Source organism: Manacus vitellinus, unplaced genomic scaffold, assembly GCF_001715985.3.
Source record: "Manacus vitellinus isolate BGI_N305 unplaced genomic scaffold, ASM171598v3 scaffold_5_pilon, whole genome shotgun sequence".
Classification (NCBI taxonomy): Eukaryota; Metazoa; Chordata; class Aves; order Passeriformes; family Pipridae; genus Manacus; species Manacus vitellinus.
The window spans coordinates 15,557,356-15,573,671 of NW_021940682.1; the positions used below are offsets into that span (position 1 = coordinate 15,557,356).

Sequence of the window (16,316 nt, forward strand, 5' to 3'; positions counted from 1 at the left end):
GGGGCCGTGCCTCGCCCCAGGACACTCGGTCTCTGGGGCTGCCCCACGCCCCTCTGGCTGCTGTCAGCGCTGGCTGGGGGGCCTGGAGGTGGAGGGGCCAGGTGAGCTGGGCGCAGGGCAGGATTGCCGTGGCTGTCCCGCTCGGGGCAGGGTTTGGGCTGAGCTATGTGAAACTACTTTCAGGGCTGGAGTACTTCAAGCTCCTCATCGTAAGCTTAGCCAGCACCTCAGTGCAACCAGAGGTCCCAACATGAATCTTAGTCCATTTGCTTTTTGAAAGGCTGGTTTCTAATTTGTGACTTTCTACCTTTTGCAGACAGGTGGATTCAGGCAGACTTCAGGAATTGGCTAATCTCGGCCAAGACTCCGGAGTGATGTCGCAACAACTCCTCTACCGTGCACTGGTGTCTGCAAAATGGCTTTCAGAAGCCATCAAGTCCCAGCAAGCTGGGCTGGCCTTGAGAATTGTGGATGCATCCTGGTATTTGCCAAAGATGAAGCGTGACCCAAAGAGGGAGTTTGAGGAGCGCCACATCCCTGGTGCAGTTTTCTTTGACATTGACCAGTGCAGCGACCGAACCTCACCTTACGATCACATGTTGCCCAAGGCTAGTGACTTTGCCGAATATGTGGGGAAGCTGGGTGTGGGGAATGATTCCCATGTTGTGGTGTATGATGGCAGCGACCAAGGTCTCTTCTCAGCACCCCGGGTGTGGTGGATGTTCCGGGTCTTCGGTCATGAAGCTGTTTCCCTTCTGGATGGTGGCCTGAAGAACTGGCAGCGAGAGGGGAATGCACTGAGCTCTGGGAAAACCCAAGTAGCTCCATGCGAGTTCCACGCCTCCTTGGACAAGTCCCTGGTGAAAACGTATGAGGATGTCTTAGATAACTTGGATTCCCGTCGCTTCCAACTAGTAGATGCCCGTGCTGCAGGACGGTTCCGGGGAGTAGAGCCAGAGCCCCGAGATGGTAATGTGCCTTCTGAAACACTGGCATTTTAAAAAGGATCTTAATTTAAGGTGCCCATCACTTTGACTCCTGTAGAGGTAATGAATATGGTTGTCCCTTATGGGATGGGACTTGAGGCAGTGTGTCCATCTGTCCTCCTCTCCTTTTGACTAGCAAGTGCTGCTCTTTGAAAATTCAGGAGTGGGGAAGTCACGTATTTTTTTTTTCCCATGAGAGGCTGGAATGAGGAACATAGCTTTCCATACACCTTGAAAGATATTAATTGGTCTCTCCATGTACTGGTGCTGCTCTTCGCCTCAGATCGGCCTGTGGAAGTGCTTCATCAATGTGGGTTGCTCTGATGTGGAAAAAGATGTGGGAGAAAGAACAGGGTTGTGTCCATGTGGTAACCTGAGGGTTAGAGCCATCCTTCCTGAGTAATCAGTAATTTAGTAAAGAAAAGTTTAACAAAAATAAATGTTTTTGTTTTAACAAAATACACTAAACAATACATATTCCTCCCAGTGAAACAGAGGAGGTTTTGCAATAGATTTGTCCCAGACAGTAGAGGTTAATTCCTATCTGTTTTTCCTCCAGGAATTGAGCCTGGTCATGTCCCTGGGTCGACGAGCATCCCCTTCACTGATTTCCTCACAGAGTCTGGCTTAGAGAAGACCCCTGAGCAGATCCGCACTCTGTTCCAGGAGAAGAAGGTGGACCTCTCAAAGCCGGTGGTAGCCACGTGTGGCTCTGGGGTCACTGCCTGCCACGTGGTTCTGGGCGCATACCTCTGTGGCAAACCAGATGTTGCAGTGTACGATGGGGCCTGGGTGGAATGGTACATGCGGGCACAACCTGAAAATATTATTTCTGAGGGAAAGGGGAAGACTGTGTAATAAGCTGCTTTGTCTCCCAGCTGTGCAGGTAATGTGCCTTGAAACAGGATTTGGAAAAGGGGTTTAACATTCCTGGTTAAGTGTCTTGAGCTGAAGATGTTGGATAACAATTATGCGCACATGGTGCTTGGGCACTTTCTCCTTACCCTACTTGTTGCTTAGGAGAATAAAGATGAGAGCAGTTCTGGGCAGCCAGCTCTAGGTGACCCTGCTTGAGCAGTTAGGGTGAAACAGATGTCCTCCCAAGGTCACTTCCAACCTCAGCCATTCTGTGATTCTGTGCCTGTTTTACCCTATTGGATGGAAGGGAGAGAGTACTGCTGCCAGCATGGAGAATTAATTGAGTCAAGCCAAGCTCCTGACTCAGAACATTCCACCATCCATGTTCATTCATAGAATGGTCATACTCATACAACTGTGCCTCATAATCCAGCTCTCTGCCACTGTTCTAGAAGCCATCTATGCACTTCATAGCCATTTTGAGTTCAAAACTTTGTGGAAAGACATGGCTGTTAAAAGGAGGAAATATGGCTTTCAGGTTGGCACTTAGGCTAGAGACTTAATTTGGATTTCTTCTTTTACTTGGACCCTAACCGCAATGTGTACTTAGCCAGCCTTGTACCCCCATGGTCCCAAATCCCCCTTGAGAAAAAGAAAAGATTCTGGGATTTAAAGAATGTAAATAAACATATGTTTCAAGGTCTTTCTGCTGAATGGATCTTATGTGAGTGTTGTTTGGATGATTCCTTTTCAGGAACTCTGCTTTTATGGGATCACTTTGTCTTGATGATTCAAATGAGGTATTTTCTTCTCTCTGTGAGTAGAACTATGCCTCTTACCCTCAACAAGGTCATTCATCCAGGAAAGACAGTGGCATGCCTCTCTTTTGGGTCTTTGCACTGTCTTCCTCTTTTGAGTTCTTGCCCATTTGCTTTCTTGGCCTGAAAGTCAACATTAGTCAGTTGCAGCTCTCTTCTTCAAAGACTGAATGTCACCTCATTTGGTGGAAAATGGATTGCATGGGTGTTTTCATTCTTTCCATGAGACCATGTAACCTTCCCCTAAAAGCTTAGGGGAACTGAGACCTACAGAGGAATAGCCCACAGTGGCACCTATTTTTCCCCAAGACCATTGTCTTTTATATCTGAAAGCTGAAAGCACACCAGGTATCCCTGATAACATTCAAGAATTTGTTCTTTCTAGGATCTTCTCTAGAAAAAAAAAAACCCCAAAAACCAAAAAACCATAGAACCCTCCCACAAAAAAGCCTGCATCTAAATTACTGCATCTAGTAATTTAGAAATTAATGAGACAAGTTCTGTTCTCTTGGGCTTGCAGCAACAGGTACCTGTACATATCTACGGATGACAGAATTGTCCTTTCTGGGAGATGCAGTGGGTGCTTATTGTCAGAGATTTGCAGGGTACCCTCCTAGCCATTGATTGCAAGGATTGAATTATTTCCTTTTCCTGAGTGTTTATTCTTTGCATTTCCTTTGGTCTCTGTTGGCTGCAGCTCTGGCTTCTTCCTGGCTTGCGTGCACGCAAACTCTATTTCTGCTCACCACCTGGGGAGCAGGAGTTTCACTGTCCAGTTTACTCCTTCCTCTGTCCTCCCCACTCACACATATGGTCTGACCCTTCTTTTTACTCAGTGACTGAAAGCATACAATTTCCCTGCTTGCAGCCAGCCTAACAACCCAACTGTTCAGAGGCTTGGGGTTTGTGTTACAGCAAGTGCTGAGTATACAGAGTGCACAGGGGTCTGAAACAAGTGACCCTTTAGTATGCACTGAGGCTGATTTTGTGAATATGTGGCCAAACTCCTAAATACAAACTGGAGGGCTGTGCCTGCTCTGTTTCTTCAGCAAATTTTAGTTGTTAGAGAAAATGGACATATTGTTTCATACTTTGTTAATCATTTGCAATGGATGGCGGGAGCTGGCTTTTGCTCCTCCTTCCAGAATGTTTGGCAATGTAGCTTAAGCACTATGTTTCTTTTTTCCCACTGACCCAGCAGTCCTTGGGAATCTCTTTGCTTCCTCTTGAGGCTGAGCTGCTTTTATCTGTCGTTTGTGTTTCAGGGAGCTGTGTGGCACAGGCCATCCATCCACCTGGAGATCACAAACTAAATGAAAAGTTTCCTTCTCCCCTTGCTCTACGTTTTGACTGTGTGGCTGGATGACATCTAGCAGGGCCCTTCCTCCTCTCTGGTATGTGTGCCAGGGTTGGAAATACTCAACCGCTCTTCTCCAGGCTGAATTTTGTGCTACATAGTCTCAGTGATTCTTCAGTTTCCCAGCTTTTGGCAAATCTTTTACCAGATGCGTAGTTTTGGCTTGATTTCCTCACAGAGCAGAAATTGAGAACTGCTTTCCCACAGCAAGATACTTTGTCTTTCTGGGGTATGCCCTGTTACATCATGTATCAAAAATGTATCCAAGAGTGTCTTCCGATGTTTTCCCTCCTTTAGCTGAGAGCTGTTCTTGTGATGCAGGCAAAGCACTGGGAGTGTTGTGAAGACCAAGACAATGTTTTCAAAGCCTGGAGACTGCAAAAACCTATTTTGAGCCATAACAGATGCTACTGGACATATGGAACAGCTGAGGGGACTTGCACCAGGACTATAAATGTTCTACAGATCTTTATGTTCCTGACTCAGTGGGTGGGTTTCCTATGGGAACTGAAAGCTGGGGAGAAGTTGGTACAACGCAAATTACTAATGTTCATTACTTTCCTGTGGAAAATTTGCCACAGGGAAATGGGAATAGCATATCTTTGGTGGAATAGGGCTCATGGTGGCCAATAAGTAGCCTAAACAACAGCCATGATGTAGGAGGAAGGTCACACTGACCTGTGGCTAACTTGAGACTGGAGTTTTTACAGCTCTCTATACAAATTTGAAAATCTCAGGCCAGCATCTAAACTCTTTATTGGTTTATTGATAAATTTTACTATCTGCAATACTTTTGTCCTGAAAGAGTTTTGGGCTCTGTGAAAACAGTCTGGTCTGGTCAAAAGTAATCCCACAGTCCACTGTTCCTCACATGTCTTCTTTGTCACCTGCCTTCCTCTCTCTTCCCTACTGCTGCCTAGCAGTCAGATTGCACTGTTTCACACTTCATTTCCCAGTAAACTTTTTGTTCCCTTGCAAACTTTTCCAGATTCTAAAGCAGCCCTTCTTTATAGCACCACTGTCCCAACCCCTGCATGAGCAATGGTAATTGCTGTTACCTACAGGGATTTTTCATGTTCCTCCCATCTCTCCTGGTCCCAGCTTGCAACCGGGTGCTACATGACCATTCTCTCTCCTTCTCCCAGCACTCGTCCAGCAAAGGTGCCGAGTGATGCACATATACACTCAGACTTTACACACTAAAGGTACATTGCTCACAGACCTCATGCAGCACAAGGAGCTGGAGAAAGATTAGCCCACCTGCATGCCACGGGGCCTTTCTCTCTGCTCCAATATGCCTGGCTCAGCTAGCTGTTGAGCAAGGCTCTACTGTCTGCAGGTGAACTATGTTCCTCCCACATCCAAGTCCAGTGCAGGGAGTTTTCTGTGCCTGTTCATGTTGGCTTAATGGCAAAATGTCAGAGCATTACTTGTCCTCCCCTCTCCGCTTCCTATAGAAAAGAGAGTGGCACCAATCCTACATGGACGTGTTGACTAATTCTTTCTGGTTTCTTCTTTGATTCCTCATGCCACATAATCCCAGATATGTATTCCCAACCTGTCAGAGGGGTGACACTGTCCATGCCAACACACGGAGATACCTGCTCCCACTGCTGCTCCACAATACAATTCCCTAAGAGCAGCTCCACAATGTCAATGATGCGTCATATGCCATGGGCACGGCTGACTTGTCAGGCTGCAATGGAAGTACAGAGCGCTGCAGTGTGTGTAGCTTTCTGCAGGATTGCACTGTAGGCCTGCTGGCTGCTGAACCAAGAAACTCTCAGTTTACCCTCTACTCTGTTCTCTTCTGCTCTTGTTCAGTCCAGTATTCAATGTCTGTCAAGTTTTTCCTGCTCCCAGTGTGTCTGTGCAATGGTCCCTGTGATTTCACCGGGTACTTAGCGGTGTTACAGTGTTACACAATCACACAGCCCCATGTAAGCTCTTGATTGCTCTTTTCTGTTTCTGTGATGTGTTTTATATATAGTTATCATCAAAGCAGGAGGAACAGCTGTAGGATCATAAAACTTTCAGGTTGGAAAAGACCTCAGAGATCACTGAGCCCAACCTTTGACTGAACACCACCGATTATTTAAACTTACCTCTCCTGTGTTCTATTGCTTGATTTTAATGGACCTTAACAAGGGCATGCTAGTTGCTTCTCAGAACTATGTCTGGTGATGATGTGCAATCAGGTCTGTATTTAGCCCACACCACCAACTCATTGGAGCATTTCAGTTGGTAACTCACCACAGACTGGCTTCTCCCTAAAGAGGACTTCCACATACTGTGGGGAAATCCCTGCCCCGGTGAGTTTCCAATAAATTTTGTGCTGTATGTTGCAGAAGAGAGGGTTCTGGTATTGGAAGTGGTGTTCATTGACATCTTTCCTTATTCACAATATACCTCTTTACCAATTAACTGCTCAACCCATGGCCCTAGAGTAAGCAAGACTTGAGGTGTCAACCACAGGTGGAGGCTGGTTTTGATGGAAGAAATTGTGCCCTGAATACAGACCATCCTGGACTCATGAGCAGCATTGTCATGGGAGAGGCTGGAGAAAAAGGTGTTGAGAGCAAAAGATGGACCCAAAAAGGAGCAAGAGGGTGAGGGGCTGTGAGAGGAGGAAAAGGGGAGGGTGAACCGTTGGTAAGAGAGGGAAAAAAATTAGGGCAGGGCAGATTTCTTGGAGGGGGAGATAAGGGGCTGTAGGCTGCTACCCAACTGCTGCATTCATATCGGAGAGCCACAGACCTCACCCTAATTCTGTGCTGGAGCTGCAGCCAGTACAGACTGCATTCCTTACACACCAGGGCAGAGGTCTCCAATTTGCCAAGGCTTGACTTGGAGCCAGAATTAGGAGAGCAGCAGTCTGACAGCCCAGAGCTGTGTTGCACTGTGTGATGTTTCAACGCAGGTCGGTATTAATCTGAGAATCTTTGATGCACATTATTGCTCAGTGGAGACTGGCCCAAGGTCTGGGCATGAATTTTGGCCATAGTCTGCCCCATATAGGTGGGCAAAAATATTTTTTCATCCTCTCTCTGCTATACGTCACTCTAGTGCTGGTTAAAAATTATTCGAATTTACCCCCTGGAGCAGATGAATTGCTCCTGTGCTTAAATTAGCTAAAGGTCAGCAATCTTCAAACCTTTTCTGTGTTATACTCTCTCTCCTCTTTGCACTCCTTCACAGAAGGAGCAAAGTACACGTGCAGTCTTTGTGAAGGAAACCCTGGATGATTTAGGGAAGGGTGGCACTGCTTTCATATCCTGTAGTAATAAAAGGAAGTAACTTTCAAGTAAAAGAGGAGGGAAGAGCAAGAAGAAAAGGAATGTAAGAGTAAAACATAATGTTTCTCTTTAAACAGCCTCTTCCCTCAGTAATCCCCCCCCCAAAGACACTAAGTTCTAGATGCAAGAACAATAAAGTGTCTGCGAGGCACCATTGTGTTTCTGCAGTGCTGCATTGCCTGGCAAAGAAGAGCCAGGAAGTTACTTAGGTGAAGGAAGGTTTTGGGCCACATAGAGGTGAAACACTGGCCTTTCCGTTCCATTCTTAGTGTGCTCAAGCTGCTGGCAAGCATGACTGTGCTTAGATGGGAGTGGGAAAAGCAGAGCTGCCGGAGAGAGAGCTTGTTCAGGTTGTGTCCGTGCCCAGGAATGTGTTTAAACAGAGTCCCGTGGGGCACAGGCTGCTGAGCGCCAAGTTCGACCTGGCAGGAGCGAGTGACAGAGGCAGGGCTAGATTCCATACTGTGGGATTGGCACATAGGCCTCAGCGGGTGATATGTGCCTGGGGCAGAGGTAAAACTTCACACAGAGCTAAGTTACAATCTGAGCTCTCTGTTGCCCAGACACAGAGGTGGCAGGAGCAGAGGAGAAGGATGCAGGAGGGTCTCTACCTGTCATGGTTTGTGCTGGTAGAGCAGCACAATGGGGGAAGTGTTCTGAGTCAGTGACTCTTTTGAGCTGGAAGAAAAATTATTCCTGACCCCTGCCAGCACTTCATGCAGATCCAGGATACAGTTCCCAGAAGTGTCCCTACATATGTTAGCAAGAAGGCCACTGCATATTTTGCTGCGAGAAAGCATGACAACTGATGCAGCACTGAGCTGTGAGCCTGGGGTAATGGATCTCCTGAAGGGAATGCTGTGAAGCACAGCTCTGAGGAGCTTAATCTGCTGACTGTCAGGGAGCAGGTTGTTCTTCCCGTCTCCGAGGAAGCTTGCAGACAAGACCAAGGACTGGAAGCAGACAGAGTACCAGCAGCAGAGCCGGGGTCAGGTAGTGCAGTGCAGCCCCCCTCGTTACAGCATCCTCATTGCAGGAACAGCGAGCTGGGAAAACTACAGTTCCCATCACCCTTTTGTGCACCCCCCTGCGAAACTACATTTCCCAGAACTTCTTAATGAGCCAGAGAGGATGTCTATGGAAATAAATGCCGACGATTTTTGCATAACACTCTGCACCTCCGGAGTGTTGGCCTGCCTTTGGCTTGCGAAAACGGGAACAGGGGAAAAGCCAGGAAGTGTCAGCGTTGTGGAGTTGTGGTTTTGCCCACCCCTAATAGCCGCAGTGATATCCTCCACTACCGCGCATCCTTCCTCCGCTCAGGATTCCCTTGGTAGTCACAGGGAAGATCCTGTCCCCCAAGAAACACGGCTGCTGCGGAGGGAGAGGCAGATAAACTACAGATCCCAGCATTCTCCGATAGGCAGCACCTGCGGCAGTCCCTGCACGCCGTGGGGGAGGTGGGGGTGAGGATGAGGATGGAGGGCAGGGAGGAGATGCAGGGCGCCGTGGGGCTACGCTGCACCTGGGACATCCCGCCACCCGCTGGCACCCAGGCCAAGTGGGTGAGGCTTAATGTGGGGGGCACCGTCTTCCTCACCACCAGGCAGACTCTTTGTCGGGAGCAGAAATCTTTCCTCTGTCGCTTGTGCCAGGGCGAGGAGCTGCAATCGGACCGGGTAAGGCAGCTGGGTTGCCTCCCGCACCGTGCCCCACCGAGCATGGGGAGGGCTGGAGGGATGCAGGGATGGAGCCAGACCCAGACAGCTGCAGGAGCAACTGAGTGAGGAATGCCTGCTCTTTTTCCCAGGAAAGATTTCCTCTTGCTAGATTCCACCTTGCTGTGTTGTTGCCTGGCACCTGTCTTCTGGAGCTGGGGAAAAGGGAGGCCATCTCCCCTCCGTTCCTGCTCTCCTGCCTCTCTGTCACCCCACATCCTGGGACTACTTCCCAGATGTGTCTGCCTGACTCAGCCTCGTCCCCTGTTAGGGGATCTCTGCTCTCTCACGCCAGGCCTGTATGCACAGTTGCACAAGGAGACTGATGCCTATTTTTGGGCTTTTTCAACTGGGTTGATCCCTGCTGAGGTGGGCATGCTGAGCAGATCAATACAAGAGTTAAAATCCAAGCTGGGCTGACTTGGCTAGGGATTCTCAGGTTTCCAAGGAATCTTAAAAATAGTAGACATTTTTGCTTAGATTTGTATTTTCTTATAGTCTAGGGCATTCGATGGTTGGTTACAAATTTCCCTTGGGTGTTTTCTCCTTGTGGTTTATCTCTGCTGCTAGGATGAGACTGGTGCATACCTAATAGACCGGGACCCCACTTACTTTGGACCCATCCTGAATTTCCTCCGTCATGGGAAGCTGGTCCTGGATAAAGATATGGCTGAAGAGGGTGAGTCTTAGAGCTCAGAAACCTCATGCTTAACATTGTTGCTGTAGCCAGGACACGGCAGGACTTGTCAACTGTGTTGTCTCTTGTTCTCCTTTTGGAGATTCATGTGGGGGAATTTCAGAGCTGTTCCTGCAGCTCTTGGGAAGCATACTTATGTTTCCTTTACTAGAGGGGAGTGGGTGAGGAAAGCATCCTGTAAGTGTTGTGACTTCATGACTGTTTGTCCAGCAGAGATGTCACCATGACATAAGTAGGCAATAGCTCAGAGTCTCAATACACCATTCTTCATGTGTTCCAGATCCACTTTTAACCCGGTTCTGTGACTGAGTTTTCTGTTAATAATTAAGTTTTCTAATTAGGAATGAAAACCCAGAAGACCAAACAAAACCAATCTCATCTCTTCTACTAACTGTAATAAAGACCATCATTAATCAGTGATATGCAATTATGCTGCTTATGCTCTGATGAGTTGTGGACTGCAGCAGTTCCATTTAAGCAAGCCAGACAAAGCAATCCCTCATTTGAGGTTGACAGTGGGCCCAATAGGATAACTCGGTAACATCACAGTGTTACCAGCCAGCAGTCCCCAATGCCTTGTTATTTTTTGATGCCAGTGTCTAATAAGGAGCCAATTCCAAAGACAGGCTGTGCTGTCTAGCCCTTGCCAAGCACAATTTCTGCATGTTTGTTAGTCTTTTTGCCTCTCTTACACATTTTTACCTAAAGCAAGGAAAGTTTTCTTCAGAATCGTCTTATCAGTTACAATTCCAAAAATATATCTAAGTAATGGTACAGGATTGTAATAAGCACAATTCTGAGATATTTCTTACTTGACATTTCTTGTAAATCTGACATCAGACAGAGTTCATCCACAGGTTTTAATATCAAATCTAAAACATAAACAGGAGACCAGTTCATAGCTTAGCATTGCCTTTTGTTCCTGCTGCAGACAAGCTGGCATAAAACTAACCCATTAGACAATTCAGTGCTGAATGGGGAACTCAAAAGAGGTCTCAGTGTGTCAGGTAGTGAAGGATCAATCTCCCCACCTGCATTATCTGTGTACTGTCCTGGGGACATGTGAATGTTGGCTCCTAGCCACCTTTTCCTCCCTGGCCCTCTGGGAACCACCTCCCTTTTCCTGAAGGCCTGTTAGCCAACTGGTGAGCCTTAGGAGAGGTGATGGATGCAGACACTATAGAGAAAAAAAACAAAACACTTCTTTGTTTACCTGCTTTGAGGTGAAGCACAGGGAAGAGAGCCAAAGATCATCTGAAGTCACAGACTGTAACTACAAGTGTCCCAGGAGGTAAGCTAGCTTTTCCCAGGGTCTTTTGATGACTTGTCATTGAGAGAGGCTGGAGCCTACATTTGTTCTCCTTGTCCAGTTATCTGGGAAAGATTTTAGCAGTCCTCAGCACAAGCTTTCACTGGCAGTGCCTGTTTCTGTAGTAGCAGGCAGCATAAGGAAATTGGGGTGAACATTAGAAACACGGTGCAGAGAGCCAAGGTTCAATTCTCTGCAGTAAGAATTTCAAGCAGTGGAAACCTCTTAAAAAGTGAGGCTACTGTGTAATTTCTCCCTATGGACCTTGGGAAGCTCAGAATTGATCTTTTGCAAGTCAAAAAAATGGAAATGGATTGTTAACTTTCTGTCTTTATGATCCTTTTGTCTCTTTCTCAGGGATCTTAGAAGAAGCTGAGTTCTATAACATTGGTCCTTTGATCCGAATAATCAAGGATCGAATGGAGGAGAAGGACTACACAGTCACTCAGGTATGGCAAGGTACAGTGGGGTGGGCAAAGCAGGGAATGTAGAAAGGGAGAGATGAGTCCAGAGGGAGAGCAGACTTGGGAGAAGCAGCAAGGAATGGAAAGGAGCAACTAATTAGAGATTATGTGCTGGTCCCTACACATCAAAATCTTGCATGGGACAAGCTACCACCGATTTAATTACAATAAACAAGTTACAGGCTTGTTTTGCATCCCCAGAAGTAATGCTGGATGTAGGCCCTGAAACTAAATCAGCTCCTCTAGTGTTTAGAACAGGAAGCTGATTGCTGTGGAATATAGAAAAATGTGAGGAGAGCAACGGTGTCGTGGAGAGGAGGGCTCTGGTGTGGGGAGTCTTGGGAGTGTAACCACATTGAAGAGCATGGGGATACCTGTAGAGAAACCTGAAGGGAACAGGTGAAGAAAAGTCTGTGAAAGAGTTAAATGCAGACAGTGAGTCACCAGGAATCAACCCTGTGGCAAAATCACACCTTGTCTTGACCTTTGAAAATCTGTCTTTGAAGGAGCATTGGCTGCTATCTCACTTTTCATCATGTCTGCCTCAGGTTGTAAGCCTCCAGCAATACAGTCACTTAGTGTTGCAAACCCCCATCAGCATTTCTAGCATTTGCAAAACTGATTTTGTAATGACAAGTGCAAACTTTCCATCAAAAGAGTCCATATCTTGTGAGGACACTTCAAGAAGCACTCTGCTCAATCCCTCCTTTCCAGAAGAGTTGTTCTTGCTCCTCATGACAGCACAGTAGAAAGCTGGGTTGTGGTTTCCACTCTCCCTTCACCTGGGACGCAGGGAGAGGACAGGTCTGTCCAGGAGGGGTACTACCACTTCATTCTGCAGGAGGGCAACAGCCTTAACATCTGACCATTGTCAACATGCTCTGCAATTTTGCTGTCAGGTGCCTCCTAAGCATGTCTACCGTGTGCTACAGTGCCAGGAAGAGGAACTCACTCAGATGGTTTCCACTATGTCAGACGGATGGCGCTTTGAACAGGTATGGATAAGGTGGAGCAGGGTGGGAAGGAGTTGCCTTTGAAAAGATCATGGATGTCATACAGTCCCCACATAAGACTCCTTACATCTCTGAGAATATTGGGTAAGTCATTGACTGAGCCATCACACTGGCTCTCTTTTACCCTTTTTGTAGAGGTTTAGAGGATACTGTGTGAGGCCAAAGTGTTTTGCATCCTGGCTAACTTCTGGTTCTCTGTGCTGTCTCCTCAGCTTAGTTATAAGGACTTTCCACTGTGGGTATGGACTGGACTCCATGCTGCATGGTGGACTTTCTGCCGTGCTCCCGAGATGTTTGCAGGAACATGCGCTTGTGATTCTTGCTCTCATCTTTTTTAGCTTGTGAACATTGGCTTGTCCTATAATTATGGGAATGAGGATCAGACAGAGTTCTTGTGTGTGGTCTCCAAAGAGTTGTACAACTCCCCCAGTGGCCTAAGCTCTGAGCCCAGCCACAAAGCCAAGGTGAGATCAACTTTGCTATGGCCCTGCTCCCCTTGCCTATGAGGTCCTTCACTCTTGTTTGCTCTCTCTCTCTTTCCTCTCTCACCTGTGACCATGGGACACCTCAGTGGTGAAATACAGGGACCTGCCCTGGTGTTCAGCACCATGGCATTACCCCCGTTGCCCAAAAGGAGGAGTGTGTGTGTTGGAGAGGTGGTGTCTGGCTGTGTGTAGCAAATGGCTTTAGCAAGTGACCCTGGCACTTCTCATGCTACTCTAACATCCCCCTCATGCCTTCTCATGCCCATGCTGTGTGTGTCACTGCCTTTAGGGCATTGTTTCCCTGAAGGTTTTGCGGCATTCTCTTTCATTTTTCTGAGTCTTTGCCTAAGGGGCCAATATCTCCTGCTCCCCTTTTGAGGGAAGGACAGAAATGTGTGGCAGTGCACGGCATCCTGCAGACGTCTAGGATAGAGGAAGGAACACTAGCAACTGATGACAGTTGTTTGGCAGTGGGGTCACAGCACTTGTAAGTGGGTTAGATACCCCTGATGTGATGTTCCAGAGGAAAAAAAGTCTCTCTGCTCCCTGACCCAGAATTGTCTTGGCCATGGGGAAATGTCCCTTTTTATTCCAGTGTCATGACAATTGCTTTATTCCCTGTGTGTCAGAAAGAACTGCCATGGGTCATCTTGCAAGTATCTCCACTCTTTCTTCCTTTTGTCCTGCATGCTGGGCCACAGAGCACAGAGGAGGACCTGGAGGAGGAAGAGCAGGAGGTGGAGGAGGAGGCAGAGGCAGAGGCAGAAGCAGAAGCAGAGGAGAAAGGTGCAGCAAATCCTTGAGGAAAATGATAAAAATATCCCCCCCAGGCATAGACCCGTCCACCTTTCTGGTGAGAGCTCACAGCTAGCAGCAGGGAAGGACTAGAGCAGGTGTGGGGTGTGGGGACTGTCCTCTCCAGGAGTTGGAGTCTCTCTGGAGATAAAGCTGAGAGGGGAGACCTGTTACCATGGCTGCTGCTTTGTATTTTAAACTGTTTGGTTTATCTATGGTTTTATTTTTATTTGCAGACTGTCCATCTATTCGGGATTGCGCTAAACTCTCTTCCTGCGGACCCTCCCTTCTGCTCCCCTCCGTGTCCATCCCAGCACTGTCATCTACCTCCTACATTGCCCCACTCGCCAGCCTCCAGCCTCCAGCATCCTTCCCTCTGCTCTCTTTGTCTCCCAGGGCTCAGAGTGGTCTCTGCCCAGGGTCCTGTCTCTCTCTGCTCCTCACTTTTCCTCCTCTGCAGGTATGTTACCTGTCTGCACTCCCAGCTCCTGCCAGCCTGAGCTCTGCATGAGTGACTCACTTCCCTCTTGTGGGTATGGCCCTGGTTTGTAGAACTTGGGGAGGGGAAGGAGGGAAGGGAGGTTGACTCATCCCTAAGGTGGCTCTACCTATTCTCATCCTATGTGTGTTTTTACTTGCCAAGCAGATCCTATGGCTCTGGACCAGAGGCTCTGGCAGCAGAAAGGAGAGTGCAGCTGGGGAAGGGGTGGAAATGAATGCAAAGCAGGCAGGGGTGGTTCGGGGAAGGGGGGGAATTTTGCCACGTGTCTGCGTGACACGCATGCCAGATCGCTCCTCCAGGCTGCCGTCCGCAGCTCTTTTGCCTGCCAGCAGTTTGCAGAAGGCAGCTTGTTATTTTTCCCTCCCTGCTCCCACTTCCCTGGGCTTTTCCCCCACTGGCCCTGCCAGGGTGTGAGCGCAGTGGGAAAGGGTGGTGAAGGCAGAGCAGAAATGACCAATCCCCACTCCAGATGTTCTCACAGCTGCAAACAGAATGAGCCTCTATGCTTTGCCTCATGCTTAGGAAGGCTGTCTGGCCAACATGAGTGGGACAGGGTATGGAAACCTTTAGAAGGGGGTTTCCTCTCCATACTGGAAATCTGTGGGGATCTAGTTAAACTGAAGGTGCTCAGTGCCACTCTCCATCTGTCCTGGTGCTGGGCACTCGTTAGCTGTCTGACATTTCTCTCTCCCTCTCTTTGAGAGCCTCCTTGTCCATGGTTGTGGGACCTGTGTGTTATTATTTTAAAAGTCAGTGTATGTTAATCACATGGACTTTTGCTTCCTTTTGCTCTGTTTTTCCGCCGTCACTCCACACTTCTTTTCTTTTTCTTTTGTTCTCATTTCCTCTGTCATTTCCCTTTTTCTGTTTCTCACTCTCCCCTCTATGCTCAGTTGCTCTTTTCCCTACCGTTGATTTTATTTCTCTTTCTCTCTCCTTCTATAGCTGTTACAAGCCAGAGATCTGAGGATGTGATCTCAACACTCCAGCCTTTTCATTTCTTGTTTGTACCTTTATTTTTGTACTGCAGTGTATGGCAGCCCCTTGCCCCACAGTGACGCCCTCCAGCCCCCTTCACTCTTCACATGCAGTCATGTTTTTTTTACAAACTCACCTCAGAGCCCTGAGCCTCCAGCCCTGGAGGAGGGCAGATGCTCCGTGGAGCCTCTGGGCTGCTGTAGGAGCTGGAGCCCACGGCCCCCTCCTATGCCTGGCAGTCTGGCTTTCCTTAATGTCACAGTGGCCCCTGGTGGGGACATCTGCAATCAGCCACTGCAGCCTGCGGTCCCTTCCTGAACACCCTGGATGCAAATGGGAACCCAAGGTGGTGGCAACTGCAGAAGGACCAGTCCTTGCCCTTTTGCTGTTGCAGGCAGTTGGTCTGGGCTTATGGCCAGAGGGCGAATGCAGAGCCACAGTCCTTTTCTGGGCTACCTGCATTGCTCCTTGGTGCCTCCCTCCCTGTCCCCCAGAGCAGCCCTGTGTCAGCAGGGTGAGGAGGAGACAGGTGTGCTGCCCAGGTACCTGATGTTGTGTCAGCCAGCACCAGGAGATCCCTGTTTTGGGGAGCAGGGTGTTTGCTTCACTGCTGTGTCTGAAGACTCCTGAATAAAATTCACAGTCTGTTCCTCCTTGCTGCCTCTCATTTCAAGTGGCAAGAATTCGTTGCTGATAGAAGGGGGTGGGAGTTAGAGAAAAGGAGTTTGGATTCATCATCTGGAGCCATCAGAAGCTGGTGGCTGGTGCTGCACCTGTTTTCTGGGGGCTGGAGGTACTTCTCGCTGCATCTGTGCTTCATCCCCACTGCAGGTAGTTGGGCTACAGAGCGGGTTTGCTTATTGGTACCTGCACCCCTAAATCATAACAATAAGTGAGGACCACCTGTCTAGCTAAAGGATTGACCTCACTGTGCTAGGGACACCTGGGGTGGGCAGGGGTGTGGAAACTTTTGCCAGTTGCCAGTGCCAGGACTGGACCTTGGTCAAAAACATACAAACCTCAAGATAGGTTTTAACAAA

General features: G+C 48.2%; 2 protein-coding genes across 5 annotated transcripts in view; both read left to right on the forward strand.

Moving 5' to 3' along the window:
• LOC103764642 (3-mercaptopyruvate sulfurtransferase) overlaps nucleotides 1-9,688 on the forward strand; it is an 11,882-nt gene extending 2,194 nt beyond the window's left edge. For 2 of the 4 annotated variants that reach the window (XM_018080345.2, XM_008931566.3), the window contains exons 4-5: nucleotides 317-969; nucleotides 1,546-2,567. In XM_018080345.2, coding sequence (XP_017935834.1) covers nucleotides 317-969; nucleotides 1,546-1,844 — 952 coding nt within the window. In that variant the 3' untranslated portion in view covers nucleotides 1,845-2,567. Of the gene's footprint in view, nucleotides 1-316; nucleotides 970-1,545; nucleotides 2,568-3,927; nucleotides 4,267-9,603 lie in introns of those variants that run through there. The other 2 variants (XR_001921696.2, XM_018080346.2) reach the window with 2 other exon arrangements.
• On the forward strand, nucleotides 8,204-15,929 carry KCTD17 (potassium channel tetramerization domain containing 17). Its single transcript, XM_008931652.3, is given in 9 exon segments — nucleotides 8,204-8,994; nucleotides 9,604-9,712; nucleotides 11,397-11,488; nucleotides 12,403-12,498; nucleotides 12,855-12,980; nucleotides 13,703-13,787; nucleotides 14,033-14,145; nucleotides 14,147-14,329; nucleotides 15,244-15,929. Coding segments are annotated over 8 exon segments (978 nt in total). The 5' UTR covers nucleotides 8,204-8,787; the 3' UTR covers nucleotides 14,297-14,329; nucleotides 15,244-15,929.
• Nucleotides 15,930-16,316: the final 387 nt, after the last annotated feature.